Source organism: Lates calcarifer, linkage group LG4, assembly GCF_001640805.2.
Source record: "Lates calcarifer isolate ASB-BC8 linkage group LG4, TLL_Latcal_v3, whole genome shotgun sequence".
Classification (NCBI taxonomy): Eukaryota; Metazoa; Chordata; class Actinopteri; family Centropomidae; genus Lates; species Lates calcarifer.
The window spans coordinates 6,735,587-6,755,786 of NC_066836.1; the positions used below are offsets into that span (position 1 = coordinate 6,735,587).

General features: G+C 39.3%; 1 protein-coding gene across 4 annotated transcripts in view; it reads right to left on the reverse strand.

The window, feature by feature from the left end:
- Positions 1-20,200, reverse strand: part of LOC108884211 (collagen alpha-1(XI) chain) — an 89,647-nt gene that overhangs the window by 51,029 nt on the left and 18,418 nt on the right. For all 4 annotated transcript variants that reach the window (XM_018677957.2, XM_018677956.2, XM_018677955.2 and 1 more), the window contains 6 exons: positions 18,545-18,707; positions 9,180-9,308; positions 5,174-5,263; positions 4,648-4,746; positions 2,238-2,540; positions 1,005-1,070 (listed from right to left, as the gene is read on the reverse strand). In XM_018677957.2, the coding sequence (XP_018533473.1) occupies positions 1,005-1,070; positions 2,238-2,540; positions 4,648-4,746; positions 5,174-5,263; positions 9,180-9,308; positions 18,545-18,707 (850 nt within the window). The remainder of the gene's footprint in view (positions 1-1,004; positions 1,071-2,237; positions 2,541-4,647; positions 4,747-5,173; positions 5,264-9,179; positions 9,309-18,544; positions 18,708-20,200) is intronic.

Consider the following 20,200-nt stretch of genomic DNA (forward strand, 5'->3'; position numbering starts at 1 on the left):
ATTAGAGCCTGTGGGTGTTTTGGGTTTGAGGTTGAGGGGTTTACTTATAGCTACAAACTCAAGATGTTGACAATGCTTCAGCTATCTGATGCTCTGTTCTATAATGCGTGTGGTCAGAGATTTGGATGGGAACCTGTGGTGGCACAGATGGTATGGGAGGAGAGACATCAACTGCAGCTGCTATTTCAGTCAATGTTTAGGTTGCCGTGGTAAATTGTATAGGATAAACTTATGTACTGTGGTATTTTGTGTAGATAGCGGTAGTTTTGTCTGTGGCCGTTAGACCAAAAACAACAGTTCATCAGAAGAGAAGATTCTCTTGGGTGCAAGTGCCCCAGAAAAATAAGCAGGTTCTAAAGCTGAGTTGCATTGAAATGTGAAATAAATTAACATATGGGCGTAAATCAGATATAAAAAAAGATTATTTGGTCAAGGGATAAAAGAAACCATATTCTTCAGAAAGTATGCAGACAATCTGATTCAGGCATTTATAGACATATAAATCACTGTGTGCAACAGTTGGAAAGTCTCAGTTGATATGAAAGCCAGTCAACACAAATTTTGAAATATGCTATTTATTTGAACAATTGTTGGCTGAAATAACAGCCCAACCAAGCAAAAAACAGAAAGATATAGAGTGACAGCTGATAAGCTAGACAGCTAAGATGGCTTAGATGGATAAATATATCATGTAGAAATATAGTGGTAGTAATAAGATAGACTTATGCTAGAAAATTAACTGGTGTAGGATAAACAACTGCATGTAACTGTATGTAGGAAGTCTGTAGGCTTGCTAGCTATTTAGCAACTCACCAACGTCCTGTAGCTGTAACATTAGCAGGCTAAATACTGTATCGTCTGGTAGTTAAGTAGTGAAGTTAACCCTTTGTGAATGTGACTTTCCAATATGTGCATGGTACTGAAAATTAGCCTGGAAAAGGTTGACACTTCCTCTTCATTTGTGAGGTTTGTTTTCAGAATTGACACACGTGTACTGAACTTACTGGCTCAATGACAGCAGGTTCACCCTTCTCTCCTTTTTCTCCCAGGTAACTTTGACCTCCAGTCACCTACATACATAAGACAGACCAGGTGAGCTTTTAACACAGAAACAGGCCAGACATTTATATGTAAAGTCAGAGCACCCACGGTTTGAAAGCCAAAAATGGAAAATGTGAGACCAATGAGCAGCAGATGCCCTGTCTGATGCCCTGGGTGTCTTCTCTTTTATAGAGGTTAGGCTACTTAAAACTCCAACAAAACTGCTAAGAAAAGCTCAGCAAAATGCTGACTGGTGTTCTGCATACTTAGAAGGATTTAGGTAGTTCTCAAAGCAAAAAAGCAGGTTTTTTTCTGCCTGCTGGAAAAATAAACCTCAAGAATAATTTTGCAAGAAGCTATAATTTAGACTTTGGTCTGACTCCTATTTATTAAGCTTCCTAAAAGCCAGGGAGTGCAAAAAAAAAGACCCCAACTGTGCACAAATGCAGAGTTCGTTACCTGACACTATCCATACAATGACTTCACATGAGAAGAATTCACAAACCACCTACAGCAGGGTGTCCAAAAACCACTAGATTGTACGGTTAAGCCTGAAGATGAAACTCTTTTTGAGAAAGTCATGAAGTAGGGCTGTGGTGTCCTGAGATTGTACAGTTGAGAGCACTAATAGAGCAGTTCGGATTAACCAAAAGCAGACAGATCTCAAGCCAACATTCAGAGAGGGACCGTGTCACTTCCTGCCTCTGAGAATCTGGATTCTGAGGCAGGGAAGAGGGCTGGAAGCAAGCCATGATAGATACTGTCTCAGCAGATCTTTCTGTCTGGTTTTGGATATTGATCTGGATGTGATAAAAAAAAAAAAACATTTGCTAAGACTTAGTTTGTCTTCAGGTAATCCAAACAGATCCTTGGTGTGATAAGGGAGAAGCACATCTTGGATAAACAGCAGAGGTCAATGGGGTCAAGAGGTTAGGGAGGGCGTGTCTGTGCTGACAGCTGGGTCGACATCTGTTTATCTCTAAGAAATTTAGATAGACAAGATGTGCATTTGTGCTTGCTGGTGTATTTGTGTTTGGTGAATGTGCACCCAGAATGCTCCAAGCTATAACCCGATACCGTTAGAAACAACAAACAAAAAGGGCACCACAAACACCCCATCAAACAAACACCACCAGCATCTTCTCCATCTTTCCACATTCCTGACCACCACCATTCCTAACCACTCCAGCACTTACACTGCTTTCTCTGAAGTCCGTCTCCGCTGGAACGCCAGGACCAAACTCTTCATATGTTACAGATGTAGGCTTGGCGTCAGTGGGGCCATAATCACCATAATCACCATAGTCATATGGCTTCTCTACAAGCTCTTTGTTGTCATATTCCTTCAGGTCGTACTCCTTAAATTCATACACGTCAGTGGCGGGGTCCGCCTTCTCTTGGGGGTCCACTGGGGCAGCAGTTTCCACAGCTACCGTGGGGTCCGCCCCAACCTGTTCCACACCGGTGATGTAATCATCCACTATTTCACCATCGTAGCTCTGGGATCAATCCAGGCATTGGAAAGAGGGGGCAGGGGTTGTTATGATGAGAGGGAACATGGAGGTTTGGTTAGTGAAATGAAACCATGTGAACAGCTTCAATGATTCACATGTATTTTCATATCATGATTCACAGTCAAAGTATTAGTGTTTAGCACATCGGTTAACTGTACTAAAATTATTGGACACCAACTAGGTCAAACTCCTTTAAGGAATTTTCAACTTAGTTGTGCACACATCCAAGTGTCTAATTTGGGACTGCATCCAAAATTCAACATATGTGAAAAAAACATATGTTATTAACATGAATATCTATAAACACATTTTATATTCTGAATTATTTGTCTCCAAAGCAAGAGAAATGTGAGATGTCCCAAACTACTGACAGATTGATGTTTGAAGAAAATAAACCCACTAAAATATGGGTAAAAAAAAAAAGGTGTATACTATGAAATATATTCATGCTGTAAAATTACAGCTTATCCCAGTGCAAGACGCTTTAGACAGAATCATTAGAGGATACAAACATTCTCTAAGAGTGCTTCCATGTTCTCAACTGGTAATGAATCATGTATCTTTTTGATTTACAGATTTACATACATGGGGTTTTAACTGACTAGTCCATTTCCCTTTATTGCCAACGTGCTAAACACTCTAATTTTATTTATTGTATATTATAAATCTAAAAAGCTAATTCCTCAACTTGGCATCTAATAAACCACAATCCATGGCTAAAGTTAGACTTAAACAGTAATATTTTAAGCAACATACTGTACCATCACAAAATACAGAATCAAGTAGCAGTAATAAAAAGTGACACCCAGTGCAAAATTCCCCACAAAAGGACAATAAAAGTACAAATGCACGCATGGACTTCAGAGCATACCACTCACTAAAAACACAGTGCTGCAAAGCACTTTTATTAAAGGCATCCATCGATAGTACTTTGGTCTTGGGGCAATTTGACCCTATAACATTGTCTAAAAAGTTGTCCAGTGCATCACAGTACTCAGTAATCAGACAAGTGTTTCAACATGGCACAGCATATGCTTAGTTTCCATGATGAGCCCTGGGGCATGTCATTTTAAATGAATCGTATATCTCAAGTTGAGTGAAGTTACGTTATCCACCTCAAGGTACATCACAATGCAATCGTCAGACATTTGGCTGGCGGAGAACACGGCCGTATTGTTTTAGTTTAACCTCCCAAATGTTCCTCATTATGTTGTGTTTTATGTGATGGTTTAGCACAAATTAGGACAAGATCTGCCAAATTCAGGATATGGCAGAAACAATGGAGATGCATCTGTCTACTCATTTTCCATTGGTTACGGATCATTAAATGACAAAGTTTTCCCGCTTTGGTCTTTATCCAGACTGTATTTGATGGAGGCGGTTTCTTGTGGAAATCAAGGAGTAGAGTAAGCTGTTTGATGTTTGTGAGGCCTTGGTGGGTTTCAACCTCCAAGGGCGATCATAAAAATATGTTTTGTTGTTGGTGATGCTCTACAGCTTTATGGAAATTTCAAAAACAATTTCAAACCAGTAAACTAGGAATTTAAAAACAGGAATCTGAATGTTAATTGTCAAGTGAGTGAGTCACGTCACAGAGAATTTTCCACAATAATCAAAAGCATATTCACTTGGGGCAAGTTTGAACCAAGTATATGTGACAGAAACTTTTCTAATTTCATAAAAATCAAGAATATATTTAATTCTTAATTAAAATACCAAATTGCTTATTATTTACAGCTGTTACCACGTTTTCCTAGAAATTGGGTAAATGGTCCGAGATTTGTCATGGTCTTTTATTATATAAGTTTTCCAAATATCTGCTGAAAATCTGCTGACTGTGTTGTATAAATGGGTTGAGTGCAGCAGTCAGGTTCCAAATCTAATCTACATCTTGTGACATTGCAGTTTGGGTGTAAATAACCCTTAATGTCTCTGTGTCTCTACTGACTGCTGCTGAAATAATCAGATAAACAGTTACACTATAAACTGCTGTGACTGTCAATTCAACATTTTACTGCAGCTTAGTAATCAAATTTGTTACATAGCTCATTGACAACAATGAAATATTTAACTGTTCTTTTTTTCAAGTTACCTGTCCTTGTCCTCCAGTCGCAGTGGGGGTTTCTGGCTGACTTCCATCCACCGTGGTATAGTCATACTCACCCGTGTAGTAGTCTCCACCCACAACCGTCTGAAATCAGCAGGAACAGCACAAAGTAAAGCATTACACATTTTATATGGGTAAATTAAACTCGTTATGGTTGTATTTGAGAACTTCTTTTAATGCAATAAAAGAGACAATGAAAGACTTAGAATCAGGGACAAAAGATGGACAAGCTTGGCAGGAAGAGATTATGTGGTTGTATGAAGGGGCTTCAAAAAGTTCGTGGAAAAAGTACATAGCTAAAAATCACATGCAGGGATTTTGATCTCAATGGACCTGTATGTTCTCATACTAACGTGTTATAACATGTTCTAACATGAACCCTTAAATGCATGTTGCAACGCAAAAATAAACATCATAACTTAAACCGTTTTCTCCACAAACTTTTTGAAGCCCCCTTGTATGTGTGTTATTTATGGCAGAAGCCATGAAAACGGTATTAGTCAAGTGTTACCTCAGTCTTGGGTCCTTCTGTTGGGGGAGCATCAGTGGTTAACTCTCCTTCACTGTAGTCATAGAACTCACCATATTCATAGTTAGTGTACTGTAAGGAGAAAAGGATAGGGGCCAATTGGTTAATTAGTGCGATCATGTAAACAAGACAACACAATGTCACTCAGACATGTTGTACATTATTTACATGGCATGTAGTGTTGGCATGCTATTTCTGAAATAACACGGTCAAATGATGAAAATATCACATCCATATCAGAAAACTGAACTTCTTTTTTCATATGGATGACAGCAGCAATCCTTGATTCCCCCACTCCCCACCCCCCGAGCTTCACATGATCCTACTGAGAGATTCATGCCTGTAATGAAACAAACAGCAATTAAGATTCTTGTTTGCTTCCAACAGGATGTTAGAGGGTTAATGTGATGCCAGTGAAAACTTATCAGCCTGTGCTGCTTAATTCTGTATGCCAACAACGGCCCCAGGGTTTCATTAATGGGCCCTTTATAACAGAAAACGCAGGCTCTCCTGACTCATTGCATGTTGGTAAATTATGGGGAGCACAGAGAATACAGTAGCAGGGGGTAAAACCACTGTTGAAAAATCTTGGGGCATTAAAACAGCCTCTGTGAAGACAACATGTGTTTTGTCTGTTACTAATTATTTCAACAGAACATTCCACAGAATTATAATATGGTCTGTTTTGTGCATTATCTCACTGTTTATTTACACTTGAAAAATTATTTCAACCTGATCCACCAGAGAGGAAACATAATAATAAACATTTAATGACAGAAGACTGAAGTGGCTTGTTACTTTGAGGGAGTCATTCAGCATTTTGGGAAATATGCTTAATGTTCTCCCTGAGAGTTAGCTCAGAAGATCTATGCCACTCTCATGTCTTTATGTTAAATATGAATCTGGAGCCAGGAGACAGTCAGCAGAGAGAAAGCAGAGAGAAACAGCTTGCCTAGCTCTGCCCAAAAAAAGACCACTTTCTGAATATGTTATATATTATATTTTGTTTGTTTAATCTGTACCAAAACCGAAGTTAAAAAAAAAACAAAAAAAAAAAACATCAAGCTGTAGTTTTACAGAGCCAGGCTAGCTGTTTCCCCTGTGCTTTCATTTGTTATGCTAAACTAGGCTAATTGTTTCCTGGCTCATACCAATCATACTGACATGAGAGTAGCATCAGTTCCAGGCTAGAAACCAAATCTGTTTTATTTCCATAACTGTCAAACTATTCCTCTAAATCACCAATATCGATGGGCATTTATTGGTGCGCCTCCCAACCCATATAATATCATTTAATTCTGCCATTTAACCACTTTAGCCCTTCAGTTACTCAATTGACTCCCCAGATCTGCTTTTTACATCTAGCTCTCCTAACACTGTCAGAACAGAGGCAAGGTAGATTAAGTTAACAGACCAACCCCCTATATGCAATGCTCTATCAGCGCAGGGATAAATATTAGTCCCTGGACAACTGCTAAGCTCATAAAAATAATACAAGATCCACGGCCTGCTGCAGTGCTGGCCTGGCCTCCATTCAGTGGCTGAGAGAGAGAGCGAGGGGTCATACAAGAGAGAAGCCGTGGCAAGACCAACTAGACTGACTGAAAGGGGAAACAGAGAGAGGGAGAGGGTCTGAGAGAAATATAGAGAAAGATAGAGAATGAAGGAAGGGTTTATAAAGATTTATGGTGCTGAAGTGCTTGGCTGAGCTGAAGGCCTTCACCACAGGCTTGGATGAAGGGCATAAATGCTGAAGTGTGCTCATAAAAAAAAAGCCTCCTCTTCCTTCTCTTGCATCACCCCCTCTTCCTCTTTTAACCCAGCTGCAGACATGTGGCTCATGACTGCAAAAGCGGCATGCCTCAGGTCAAGGAGCATCTTCAGAGGCTAAGGTCAAAGCCACCCTTCATGCTTTTGTAGAATTGTAGAGGTTTGGTTTAAAAAAGAAATCGCTGAAGGACAGAAGTTCAGACCTCAAAGCAAGCAAACACTTTTTTCATTAACAAAACACTCTGACGAGATATGAACTTCTACAACAGTGATTTGTCCTTTGGAGGAAATATCTTTCAGTTGAGCAGGAGGAAATAAATTCTGTAAAATACTGTGTTGGAATGTAGCAAAAACATTCCTATTATAACTGTACAGAACTCGACAATGAAAAAACCAGATTTACAATGTTCTTGACTCTAAACTGCTCCCTACTGTCTATTTAGAATTGACAAGCTCCTTGTCTTGGCGCTGAAGAGTAACTTGATGATGAAGCAATATTTTCCAGGACATGGTACCAACTGTACAGCCAATATTTTCAAATAGAGTACGGGCTCCTGATTTTTTTTTTCTTTAACTAGGGATCTAAAGTCTACTTTTCCAGGTACTGGGAGTCTAGCTGGGGAAGGAAAAGCTTAAATTTCCCTGGGAGTCTGGGCAGAGCCTGCAGAACTCGTTAGTGATATAAATCACGGGGCCACTCCAAAGTGGGCTCAGACTTCGTGGCAGGGAAAAGGGAAAAGTTTCCAGTCTGAGCTCATCAGTTATTTAGTGAAATACTGAAGGAAAATGTCAGCCGACAGAACAGCTTGAACTAGCAAAATAACAAAAAACGAGGATGAAACAAAGAAAAATGAGGCCCTGACACAATGTACTGTATATCAATTAAGAGATTTGGCTGAGAAAGCTGCAAGTGATGGTTTGGAGCCAGCAGCAATAAAATTTAAATTTCAAACTGAGCTCAAACTCAACACCGTATTTTGATATGTCAGCATGTTTCCACCAGTAAAACAGACTAGAGACAGAGACAGATTAGAGTTGACGTAGAGACTCATACCAGCATGTCTGTCAAAGCATTTATGCCTGGAGCAATGTTTGTAAAGATGTTTAAACCCCATTGTAAGATCATGCAATTTGCAGAGAATATTCTTGTAGTCTGGCAAAATGAAAATGCACTGGCTTAAACGAAGGAAAATGTTATCTTCTATTTACTATTAGCTGTCACAGACAATTGTTTATGGGACTCAAATGTTTTCGGAAAAATGTTCAAAATGGGGTTGAGGAAGGAAGGAAACTTGATGAGTTTCACTGCTCTGTCTCAAACAGCACCAACTGCCCAACCCCCAATCCTTACTTTGTGTATCAAAGCACACTTTTTATCCTTCTAACCATACCATGTGTGGATGACCATTAAAAATGATTTGTAATATCACTTTGCCATCACCATAACTGGACCCATAAAAGAGAGACTCCTCTTTCTATAAAGTGGGACTAACAAAACTAAGAGTGTCCAGGAGGTGCATATGAATCAGTGGGGGTTAAAATAACTTGAACAAAAACTGGGAATGGTGGAAATAAGTGTTGATGTTAGTACCTTAGCCTAACTTTCCTGTATTTTCTGAGTGTACATGGGTTAGCCTAGCATGCTAGCTTCCACTTTCACTGTGGAAACAAAGTTAACAGCAACACATCTTACCAAATGTTGAGTGTTAAGTCTTAAATCATCTAACATAACCAATGTTATATGGGTTTGATGCTTCCACAAATATGTCCAAAGACAGAGACATTTTGACATTGAGAAATTCCACTTGAAAAATTAAAAAAATATTTATAGTGGTTTTAGTATTATTAAGTATACTTCCTTACACAAAAAAGTGGCACATTTCAGTGTGACTTTACATCACCCGATTTTTCATTTTGATCTACTTCATTTTCACCTATCCAAGCCTTATGTTTTATTGTCTTACTTCATCTTTTCCTTTCTAAAACTCCAGCTCCCATTAACTCTTTCTCCCTGCCTCCCTCCTTCTTTTCCTCGCTACAACTACTCCTCCCTCCCCTCCTCTCTGAATCCAACTATCTCTGAAACCCTCCCTACTTCCCCCTCTTTCCTCCAGGCTTTCTCTTCCTTCTTCCCTCCCTTTGGACAACCACTCCTCCCTCCTGACTCCTACTCTAAATCCATCCCACAGCATGCCTTATTCTCCCTACAGATACTGACCTCGTCCTCAGGTTCCTGAGCCTGGGGGGTGTCGTGGTGGTTGGGGGTTTCACAGTCAGGGCTGTAGTGTTCACAGTAGTCATAGGCTGCCCTGGGGTCTGCCACTATCAGCAGCTGCTGGATGTCACCCTGGAAGAGGAGAAGAAGAAAGAAAAAAAAATCAGCATGTCAGAGGAAGTCATGTCAACAAATTTCACAGACTAAAGACTCAGGGACTGCAAAGTATTTATCCCCACTGAAAATTCTCATGTCAGAGTTTTCTTTAATCCTAAACATTACTCAACATAAACAAAGGGAGTCCGCTTATGAATTTACAATGCTAAACGTGTATGTTATGACCACCAGCTGTATTTATTTCAACTTGTTTTCTGAAAAAATCACGTTTTTCCAGTTTAGTTTGGCAAGTGGCTCTAATACCCAGGAGCCAGAGCCACTGTTGCAATGGAAGAGAAGCTTGTCAGAGGCATGAATCAGAGTAAAAAAAGACCACTTCGCCATCGCAGTTGGGAACAAAACACCACAGCGTAGTTGTCATTCATCAGTTCATCCAAAATTAATTCAGAATCCATGTCTGTTCACAGGCTTGACTTTTTAATCAAAGAAACAAACAGATGTTTTATGCCCCTCCAAGCCTTGGAAGTGCTCTTCCTGTCAATCAGTGAAAACTGTACGCAAAAAAAAAAAAAAAAAAGGATCGTGACTTTTTCTTCCTGAGCTCTGACGCCCAAAATAACTCCACCTAACTTACCATATTTTCTCTAGACACCACTCACACACTGTCCTTTTTTCATTCATGATTACAAATAGGAACCAAATGTTAAAGTCCATGAAGAATTCACTGATTCCTCATTGCCTGATTGCCCCAGTTTTGCACCAGTGTGGCAATAATGAAATGTGACAATACAACAACAAGGCAGATGTCGAGTACCAGAGGCAGTAGTTTCTTGACTATTAATTACATATAGTTTTATGGAATAAATCAAGGCTTTAGAGGGGGTATGTAAGCTTTTAAAAAAGAGCCATTGTACAGACCACCACTCAGCCATTAGGGACAGCAAGTCCCCTTACACAGCAGATAAATAACTAAAGTCTGTACTTATCTTAGGCCGTCTGTTTTTCATGAGCTTTTGGAAAAGGAAATTAGATCCCCGCTCCCAACCCTTCCATCAGCCAAAGGCTCTTTTTCCATGATCGTCTATGAAGGAATTTCTAAACCTGAAACTGCTATGCCACTGATGTGGGGAATGTTATCTACAGTATACCTATCAACCATATGGGCACCTCAGCTGACCTTTTTTCAGAATCCACCTGGAGTAAGTAACTAAGAGGACAAATAAACAGGGAAAATAACCTAAGTGCTGTGAGAAGGTGAAGGGAGGCCACGATCAGGGTGGCCTCTAAAGAGGAAGCACATACATACAGATTGCATTAAATTACAGGAGGCAACATCTGTACAAGCTTAGACCTCTGGAACACATTAGATATTCACGGCTGCATGACCCCACTATGTGGGACCAGTAAATCTCAACAGGGTATTGAACAACCCAAACAATAACTATAACAACATAAATAAATTTTACATAAAGAATAATGCATGGGTGCTCAGTAAGCTTCATTCTTTCCGCTGTCATTACCTGTGGCATTAATGCTATTATCAATTACATTTGGTTATCACTGACTTGCAGATCCACATTGTCACAAGAAAACACTTACATAATAGATTTTATATGCATGTGTCACTGGATGTGTTCCTTTACCAGTCACCAGTCTGTGAGGTGTTCAGGGTATGAAACCTTTTCAGTTTACAGGATGTTGGAGCATTATGTAGCATGGGTTTCATTACAGAAGAAAAAAAAAGCATCTACTACTAGGTGGTAATAAAATATGGGGGTAAAAATTAAATGTGTTTCAAACAGTAATACCCACAATCAGAACATCTCAACCCTTGTTTCCATCAGGTTTGTAGCTGGGAAGCTATTCAGATGAGAATAAATACTAATAAAAACTAATTTTAAAAGCAAGCAAAGAAGTACCCGACATCGATTGTGTGCAGCAGTGCGTTGCAAACATGTGACTGAAAGGTTGCCAGTATGATCCCCAGACTGCAGAATAAATCTGGGTGGGGAAAGTGAAAACAGTTCTCACCCCTCCCTTGAGCAAGGCATTTAATGCCCAACTGAGGCCAACAAGATCAGACTGCGGTTGTACTGGGCAGCTTCCAGGTGTGAATGTGTGTGACTGAGAGTGGAGCAGGGTGTTTCTGCGAAAGAAAATTTGTGCTTACTGAACCTACGCTCAGTGAAATATAGGGAAATACCCTTCTCACAGAAGTTCATCCTGCACTTTGTGAACCTCTACTACAATGAACAAAAACTACAATGACAAACAGTTAATGACTACACCGCAGCCATGGCATATTGTATGCTCTTTTTATAATTTAGCACAAATGAATCCAAAGTCAAAGCCAGACAGAGAGAGGACAGTTAAAAACCAGACACACTGCATTTGGCAAGACTTCAGTCTACTTCCTCCTGTCTGTGTCTTCCTGTGTCCATGGACAGTAACATTTAATTTTCATTCTTTCTGACTCATTCATTCTTTAGCTTAGTTTATGTGTGCTTTCAGTAATTAAATAAAGTGTACAAAATAACAATGTATTCAGGAAAACAAGAAAATATGCAGGAGAATCCAAAAACATCATACAGGGCTTGTCAGGAGACCACACACACATGGCCCAGTTATAAAGCCAGTCAGTGATTCAATCACCCCATACTCCCCGATCAACTTCCCCCTTAACCCCCCCCCCCCTTTTTACCCTCCGTGTCTGTATCTCGGTGCTTTTGTTGATGTTATTGTCTGGATCGTACTGCACATCTCTTTGGCATCTGTTGAAGTTTCTCCTCAGAATTCCAGGAATGATCTACAGCAATGCCCTGGCTCTGCTCAGAGCTGGCAAAGGCGCAATGCGATAAATCATCCGTCTAGGCTACACTACAATCGATCTATTAATGGGTCTGTGTACAGTGTGCATGTGTGTAAATACAGTGCGCCTCGACACATGTTAACCTTCATCTCACACTGTAACAACAATCATCCAGTGGAAAAAAAGTACATAAAAGGCCAATCCAGGAAGGCTGAGACTGACTGATCAAAGTAAAGGGAGAAGGCTGGGATCATCCCTCCATCTACATTTCACCCGTAGGCAAACCAATTCAAGACGACGCAAGGGGCTGCATTAGGCTTTTTTTTTTTTTTTTAAGGAAAAGAGAATAAACAGAAGAGTGCTGGAAATGAACACACACCACTGATTTTTCCACAAGTGTTCACATTTTACATCTGATTTTATGCTAAGAGATCAAAAACAGCAGACAGACACCACTGGATTCTCCATGTGATAGGTGACCTTGACATCTGCTGTGAAGGGAACCTCTTCCAATGAACATCCCACACCCACAAGGAACAGAAGTCACTTAAGGAAAATAACTGGCAGATGGATGATCACCTAATAGTGGGCGGTATTACAAGTCTTCAACAGACCATGAAATCTGTCCTTGGCGTTATTTTGTTAGCAGGACGTCAAATACCAGCACCCGACTGCCACTCACAGGGACAGTATAAGGGGATAGTGATCAGACAAGAAGCTGACATCTGATTATGAGCACACATTACCTCATCCATGAGCATCAAATACATGACTGACCTCAAAAATCAACACACAACTTTGATTAGATGCAGATAGCTCCTGCTGGCACCGGATCAGAGATGACAGACGGCACAGGGGTTTTCCCATCCCACATTTGTTGGACTGATTTAGAGGCATAAACAAAGACACAGTCTGTGTTTGACTCTACGAAATGAAGACCATGCTTGATTTAGAAACTTAAGCGACATCAGAGTGTCAGTTTCTGGAGGGATACCAACCTTGATCTGAGCTTTTTTTTTTTTTCAGGGCCTGCAGACATTTTGCCCTGATTCAAGCCTTACAGGCTTCCTCTCAGGCTGCACTCAAATCCTGACTCATCCTGCCAAGGTTGGCAAAACCCCATTCATACTCCCACTTTAAGAACAGTTCTTCTAACATGTGATCCTTTGAGTATCTAAAACTTGCAGTGTATTTCATTGACTGGTAGACCTGGTTTTGAGTAGGTAAGTGCTGCCAGGGAGGTAAAATGCAGCAATACTTTTGCCCTTACTTACAAATTCAGGTTATATCTGCACTCCCTTGAATATATTTCCATATTTGCACTTCTGACTAAAATGGACATCTGAAAATCAGGAGAAACCACAAACTAGAACATGCAGTAATGTGTGAGATGCAAAACTATTTGCACAGTATGAGTTCATGTCAGAATTTTATAGCTGCAATTGTTTTCACTTGAATGTGGCCAAATGCATCCAATTTCCACTTGAGCAGAGCTGAAGGATTAATGAGCAATTGTGATAACTGGAAAATAATTTTCCAAGCAAAAATACCAAACATTCTCCCGTTTCAGCTTTTTAAATGTTAGGATTTGCTTTTCTTTGTTTTATCATTGTATATTGAATATTGTTGGGTTTTGAACTGTTTATCAGACAATAGGATATTTGAAGACACCCCACTGTGCTCTGAGAAATTAACTGGCAGATTAATCTACAATGAAAATAAACCCTGTTTGCTGCCTTATGCACAAACTATACATAGTTTTCACTAATGCTGTCAGAGCAACATGTAAGTACATGATTAGATGTTTGAACGGTTACTGTTTGTGGCCAGGTGCAGCAGGTCAGTTTGCCTCAAGGAACAGCTGGGAGATATCAATGGACCCAGAAAACACAGTTGGAAATATGCTCAGAGCAGCTGCAGGCTGACCCAGTAAAACAGAGAAAAAGGGCTCCACAATCACAAATTCTATGTTTGTGTGATCAATTTGTAGTTTACAGACTTGTTGCTGTTTAAGAGAAAGCATCCTTACACAACTCCAACATTTTTTGAAGGCTATAAAGAGTGAAAGTACAAGCTCTCAACAGGGATGAAAAAAATGTTTTTACTACTGCAACTTCACTATGAGATACAAGATGACATTACAGGTGTATATTAATATCCTGCCTTTCTAGAAACAATGTCCTGAGACCTCATTGTGAACAGCTGTCACTGCAACTACTTTCTGCCAAAGAAAAGGTTAAAACAAAACCTTTAATAGTGACACTGTGACACTGAACCTCCTGGGCACCATCAGCCAGATGTGGCCAGCTTAAAGGACACGCAGATTGTGGCTATTCAAACCAACAGTTTTATACAGTAAGTCTCACTCCAGCAGATGTTTTTGCTTTAAAAATATATACTGTACAAATTTATGTTATCTTCTGTAGCCATAACTTACTTCTGTATTTTCTTTATTTTATCCCTTATGCCCAACTCTGCACAAACTTCTACTTTTCCAAACTCTGGGAGGGGAGCACATCTTGAAAGAACAAATAGACAGATGGAATTTCAAAACTGTACAAGGACAACAATTAACCAAGAAGCAGAGAAGAGGAAAAATGTATAATACTCTCCAGATTTCTCCCAGCGTTTTATCAAATGCAGCCTTTGTGGTCAGTGCAGGGATAAAGTTTCTTTTCAAGCACTGGGGGCATACAAATGTCTTGCACCCTTCGAATATTAAAACATTTTGCTTGCCAGTAGCTCACAAAACTGTTGAACTGTTTGAACCATCTGCTTGCTTGTCTGCCCGCCCTTTCTTCACCTCTCTCTCTTTCTTAGTCTGTCTCTTTTCCCTCACTCTGCTTTTTTCCATCAAAAGGTTTTAAGAAGCACCTTGGGTCCATTACGTCCTAGCTGTGTTGAGACCAGTGGGTGGTGGGGGTAACAGAACATGGGACAAGGAGGTCAAACACAGGTACAACTTGACCAACTATGGTTAGTTTACAGAGGGATAAGATACTTAGTAGTCTAATGTTTGTCATTCCAAGACATTTTGAATACATCACATATGCTCATAACGCTCATACAAATTTGGATTAATTACTATATTCCTATTATGCAACCCTAACCAAAATATTTTGTGACGGGTACTGGAGGGTGAAAAGTGACGGAGACAGATGAGAAACAGTCAGAGCATTTCTCTTCCTGCCAACTCAACCATAAACAATGATTCAGTTTAAGGCTTAGAGCCCATCAGAGCCTTGTTAGATTCCTCTGCCAAAGACTCGTCCTGCTTGAGGGACAGCATTTTGGAACCATCCACTGTGTGGTAATGACAGACACATAAACAAACTATCTTTGCCTCGCTCTCCCACTGCCCACGTCACAGGCACACACACATACACACACTTGTATGCATGCATGCACGTACAGGACAACACACACGTAAACACACGTGCGGACATACAGCACAAACAAAGGATCCCACCCAATCCTTTTAAGTCTAGAGAATGGATTTGCATAAAAAGGAGAAGGGGAGATGATTTTACTTCAAATATCTTGTGGCTTTTATTAAAAAGAAGAAAAGAGAGGAAAAAGGGGAAAAAAGGCATTTGGAGGCCCGGTCAGTGAGCATATCTCTTAAACAGCTGTGCAATCTGAGCCAAGACTAAGCACACACTGATCATATTTTCCCCTAGCCTTCACTCTTCCGTGTGCTTCCAGCTTTGACACCTGCTTATGCAATCTACTGCAGTAAGGTAGCCATGTGCTCACGGCTCAAAGCGGTCTTAGTGAGAAAGCTCACAGCCAGTAATTAAACCAGGGAAATGCTCCAAATTTATGAAGCTCTTAGCAATGCTAAACAGCAACAGTTTCTTTATCTCTTAGGTCTTAGATAGATTTTCATAATTGTAAATTCAGTAAAAAACAATCTCCATAAAATGTTCTGCTTCATCAATTTACAAAGTTTACAAATTATTGCAGATAAAAGTTAAAATTTGGAAAAGACTTTGATCTCTATCCCGGACCAATGATAATGATCAAAGGGACATTTTAACCTTACAGTGTTGTTAGCCGAAGATCAAGGATCAACCTGGACCTACTGCATGCAATAATTTTATATCCAAGCAAAAAAAAAAAGAAAAAAAAAAAAGATATGTATCTGTATCTGTGTATCTGTAAAATATTTACTCATAAATACATTCTTCAAACATACAAGACCTTGGGCCTTAGAGGAACTGGTCTAAAAATTCTGATAGCAGAGATATTTCAGATTTTCACAATATGTTTATCAAGATAATACAGCCAGCAGTGCCCCAAAAGTTTCCATAGCCTCTGAGGTATACTGATTGTTGTATACCTATCACAGCTGTAGAATGGATGCCAAAGTATAATCCTATAAGATTCTATATCCTATAACCCTAAACCAAACACATGGCTTGAATCTACTTTGCAAACTTGTTTTTATGTATAGGAATATTCAATCATCAACAAACACGATCACAGCCAGTAAGATTTTTTCCCATTAGCAGTGCAGTTTGCTTATAAGTAGCCAGTTTGCAATCACCAAATCTAAGATTATTAAACCTGAAGTGGAAATAATTACATCTTAAGATATGGCTGCATTTCTAGCTGGGTCCCCACAGCATTGCTATTGTGTGATACACTGATTAAAACCACCTTGCAACGTGCAAAAAGCCTCAACTCTTGGAACAAAAAGGAACCATTTTCTCTTCTCCAGGTTTTTAAGAAGAGAACAAAACAAATTACTCTGTAATCCAACACCATTTAGTCTAATATATGTTCAAACAAAGAGCACTCACAAAAGCCAAATGGCTGGTCTCAAATCAGCATTAAAAATAGAGAGGGCTTGGTGAATGTGCTGGGCTACTTTTATCCTCTCCACTCAACTCTTAATTGCCTTAATTACAATCCCAACTCTAATCACTGTGGCTTTCACTCCTACATTCTTTATTGTTGTTGATGTTAAAAAAAACTATTTATTATGGTTGTGCGTTAGCTCTAGTAAATGTCAGATATACAAAAATATAAAAATCATACTGACTCCTCTAATAATGACCTCTACCTGTCTATATATATAACCTCTATATTAAGCAATGTAATCTGCCTGCCAAAATCCTATTGGTGAAGAAGAGTGGCACCCTGTTCTCAAGTGGCTCCTCTGTGGAAAGTCATCTCTGACCTGGAGGCAAACATTTTGCAGGCTGTACTACTTAGCAAGCATTCCACATGCAGAAAACATCAAAGAGAGGCTATTGTCTTCTGAGCTAGCATTCTGCTCACAATTTCCACTCAGCGCAAAGCTATCTGTGCTAAACCTAGTAACTTAGGCCTTCATTTCATTATTGCCACCTCAGTAATTATACACTGTGCTGTGAATTCTTATTCTCAGTTGTGACACAATTATTAAGGGAATTATAGGAAAAAATAACTCACAATTAGTAGCAAAAGGCATGCATTTTAAATAATACACTGTCCGGAATGAACAACTGAAGCTTATTAGATCTCAGTCTTTCTTTTATTAAGTTAACTATTCAAACAAATCCAACCAATGTTGGAAGGAAAAAAGAGCACTCTGAACAACACACTGTGCAAGTAGCCTTTCCACAGACACTGCCCATGGCTCTTGCCAAGTACACAAAGCCAATATTGTTGTTCTGGCCAATAAAATTCACCATTTACTGTATGCACAAGTTAATGAAAGACCAATAAAATGTCGGCCTTAAAGCATGTGCACTTAAAGTATTAGACACTAAAATTGACAATTTCTCACAATGGTAAATGATATTCATTGAGAGTAAGATTCACAATATGCTTTCAATTACATCCATGCTTTACCAGAATGCATCTAGGTAAGCTTTCCAAACTCCCTCAGTACATAATCACTTCAATCTAGTGGTGAATGTCTGCATTATATTTGTAAAAGACACCTGTGTAAATGATGGAGACATTTTGAAGCAAACTCTTACCACACATTTCAGAAGTGACTTGTACTGCATCTTCCTCAGAAAATAAATGAAAATAATAATAACGATAACATAGCCACTGCATTGGCTGTATTGAAGTATGCTGCACTGATGCAATCTAGACAAGCATTACAGCAATAGTGCAACATTTTGGGAAATATGCTTATTTGCTATGTCTATGCTATGTCTTGCCAAGAGTCAATTGAGAGTTTTGATACTACTCTCATGTCTGTGCATTTTCTAAGGAGCTAGAGCCAGGGGCAATTATCTTAGCGTAGCAAAAAGACTGCCAGGAGACTTAGCTCTTTCTAAAGTTTAAAACTATCTATCCATCTTCTCATATAACTCTTGACAAAACAGCAAATATGCATATTTCCCAAAACGTCAAGGCATTCCTTTAAATCAAGTCACACCATCACCATCACAATGCAGCTATCATTGATTAGGATTAGGATTAAAGATGGCTGCCTTACCTCAAACACCTCCTCATCCAAGATTCTGGTGCCAAAGACAGTAATGCCGTCTGTGTTGATGACGGCCTGGTCGCTTCTGGCAAGTGGCCTGGTCACCTTCTTCTTACAGTCCACAATGATAGTGACACTCTTCTTCTCCACGCTGATAGCCACACGATGCCATCTGTGCAGCACGAAAGCAAAATGAAATATAAAAATCAGAAAACATATTGCTCTTACTCCTTCTATCCTTTAAATGAAGTTGTTACAGTCTGCGGTTAAAGGAATTTTTTGACATTTTGGTAAAGCTACATCCAGCTCTAAAGTTGACTAATTAACACAATATATCTCATGTAAAAACAAGAAACGAGAAACAAATGAGATGTATGGTATTATTTTTGATCTAATGAGTGTTGGCAAGAAGATTTTCTTTTACCTTGAGCCAGGCTAGCTCCCCCCCAGTCTCCAGTCTTTATGGTAGGCTAAGCTAACCGGCTGCTGGCTATAGCTTTAAATTTAGCACAAATGTGGTATCAATCTTTCCATATAATTCTGGGCAAGAGAGCAAGTTAAGTGTATTTTCCAAAATGTCTAACTACCTTTGACTATGTTGGGAAATTTATGTAGATTAAATGATACAGTATGTCAGAGATAATCAAGAGAAAATCCAACAGTGTTACCTCCACCAAGAAACCAAAGGAAAAGAAAGAAAAAATGAAGAAAACTAAATAGTCTATATATGTTATTTACCTAATTAATGTGCATTTCATAGTAATTTACAGTCGCATTTATCTTATCTCCTCTTGTTTCACATGCGTGTGTTTAATTAGCTCCTCTGCAGACACTCACAGCAGAAGAGCAGAGGAGACAGGTGGACAATTCCTAACACTGAACACAATGGAAGTTCCTATAAGCGTTAAATCTCTTCAACTCAAAGATGGCCAGATGTCAACCCAAAATGTCTGAAAGTCAGGCTAAAATATCAGAGTTGTTTTAAATACAGGCAATCTATTGACAGTGGTCCTGCTGCTGGTGGCAGGGAAGTCCTGGCCAGAACTACTCTGTTATTGTTATTATTAACAGCTGTAAATGCTGAAATTTAAAACTTTCAAAATACGTAAACTGCACACTACTGCAAGCTGCACATTTAGCAAAACTGTATCTGAATGTAATGATTGTACTGAATATTTACACTTCTCTTCCCTGACATATTTCATTACAGACAAACAACCACATATGGAATCATTTAAAGGCATTTCTGTTAACATTTGTCCAAATGATTGATGGCAACTTATAACAATTATTTGTAGCAGCATCATTGGACAGCGATTTATGAAGATCCTGCCCATTATTGTGTATCAGTATAGCACTGCTGTAAATAAACTGGAAAAGAAAAGGCTGTCATCAAATTGCTGCCAGCAATTTATCTGCCATTACCGTCTGACTTGTACCATATGGTATTAATGACTGAACAAACATATGATGATAATAAATCCTCAGGGCTGTGTTTCAGTTTACCAGGCTTGAAGAGTTAAGTATGTTCTGAGTGCTTGAGAAAATACGTTAAGCAGATTGATTTTGTTTAGCATAAAATATAACCTATAAATCTAGATAAAGTGCTCGAGATGAACCTCAAAATATGCTGCTTTGTTTCTGGGTCAATTACACAATTGTCAC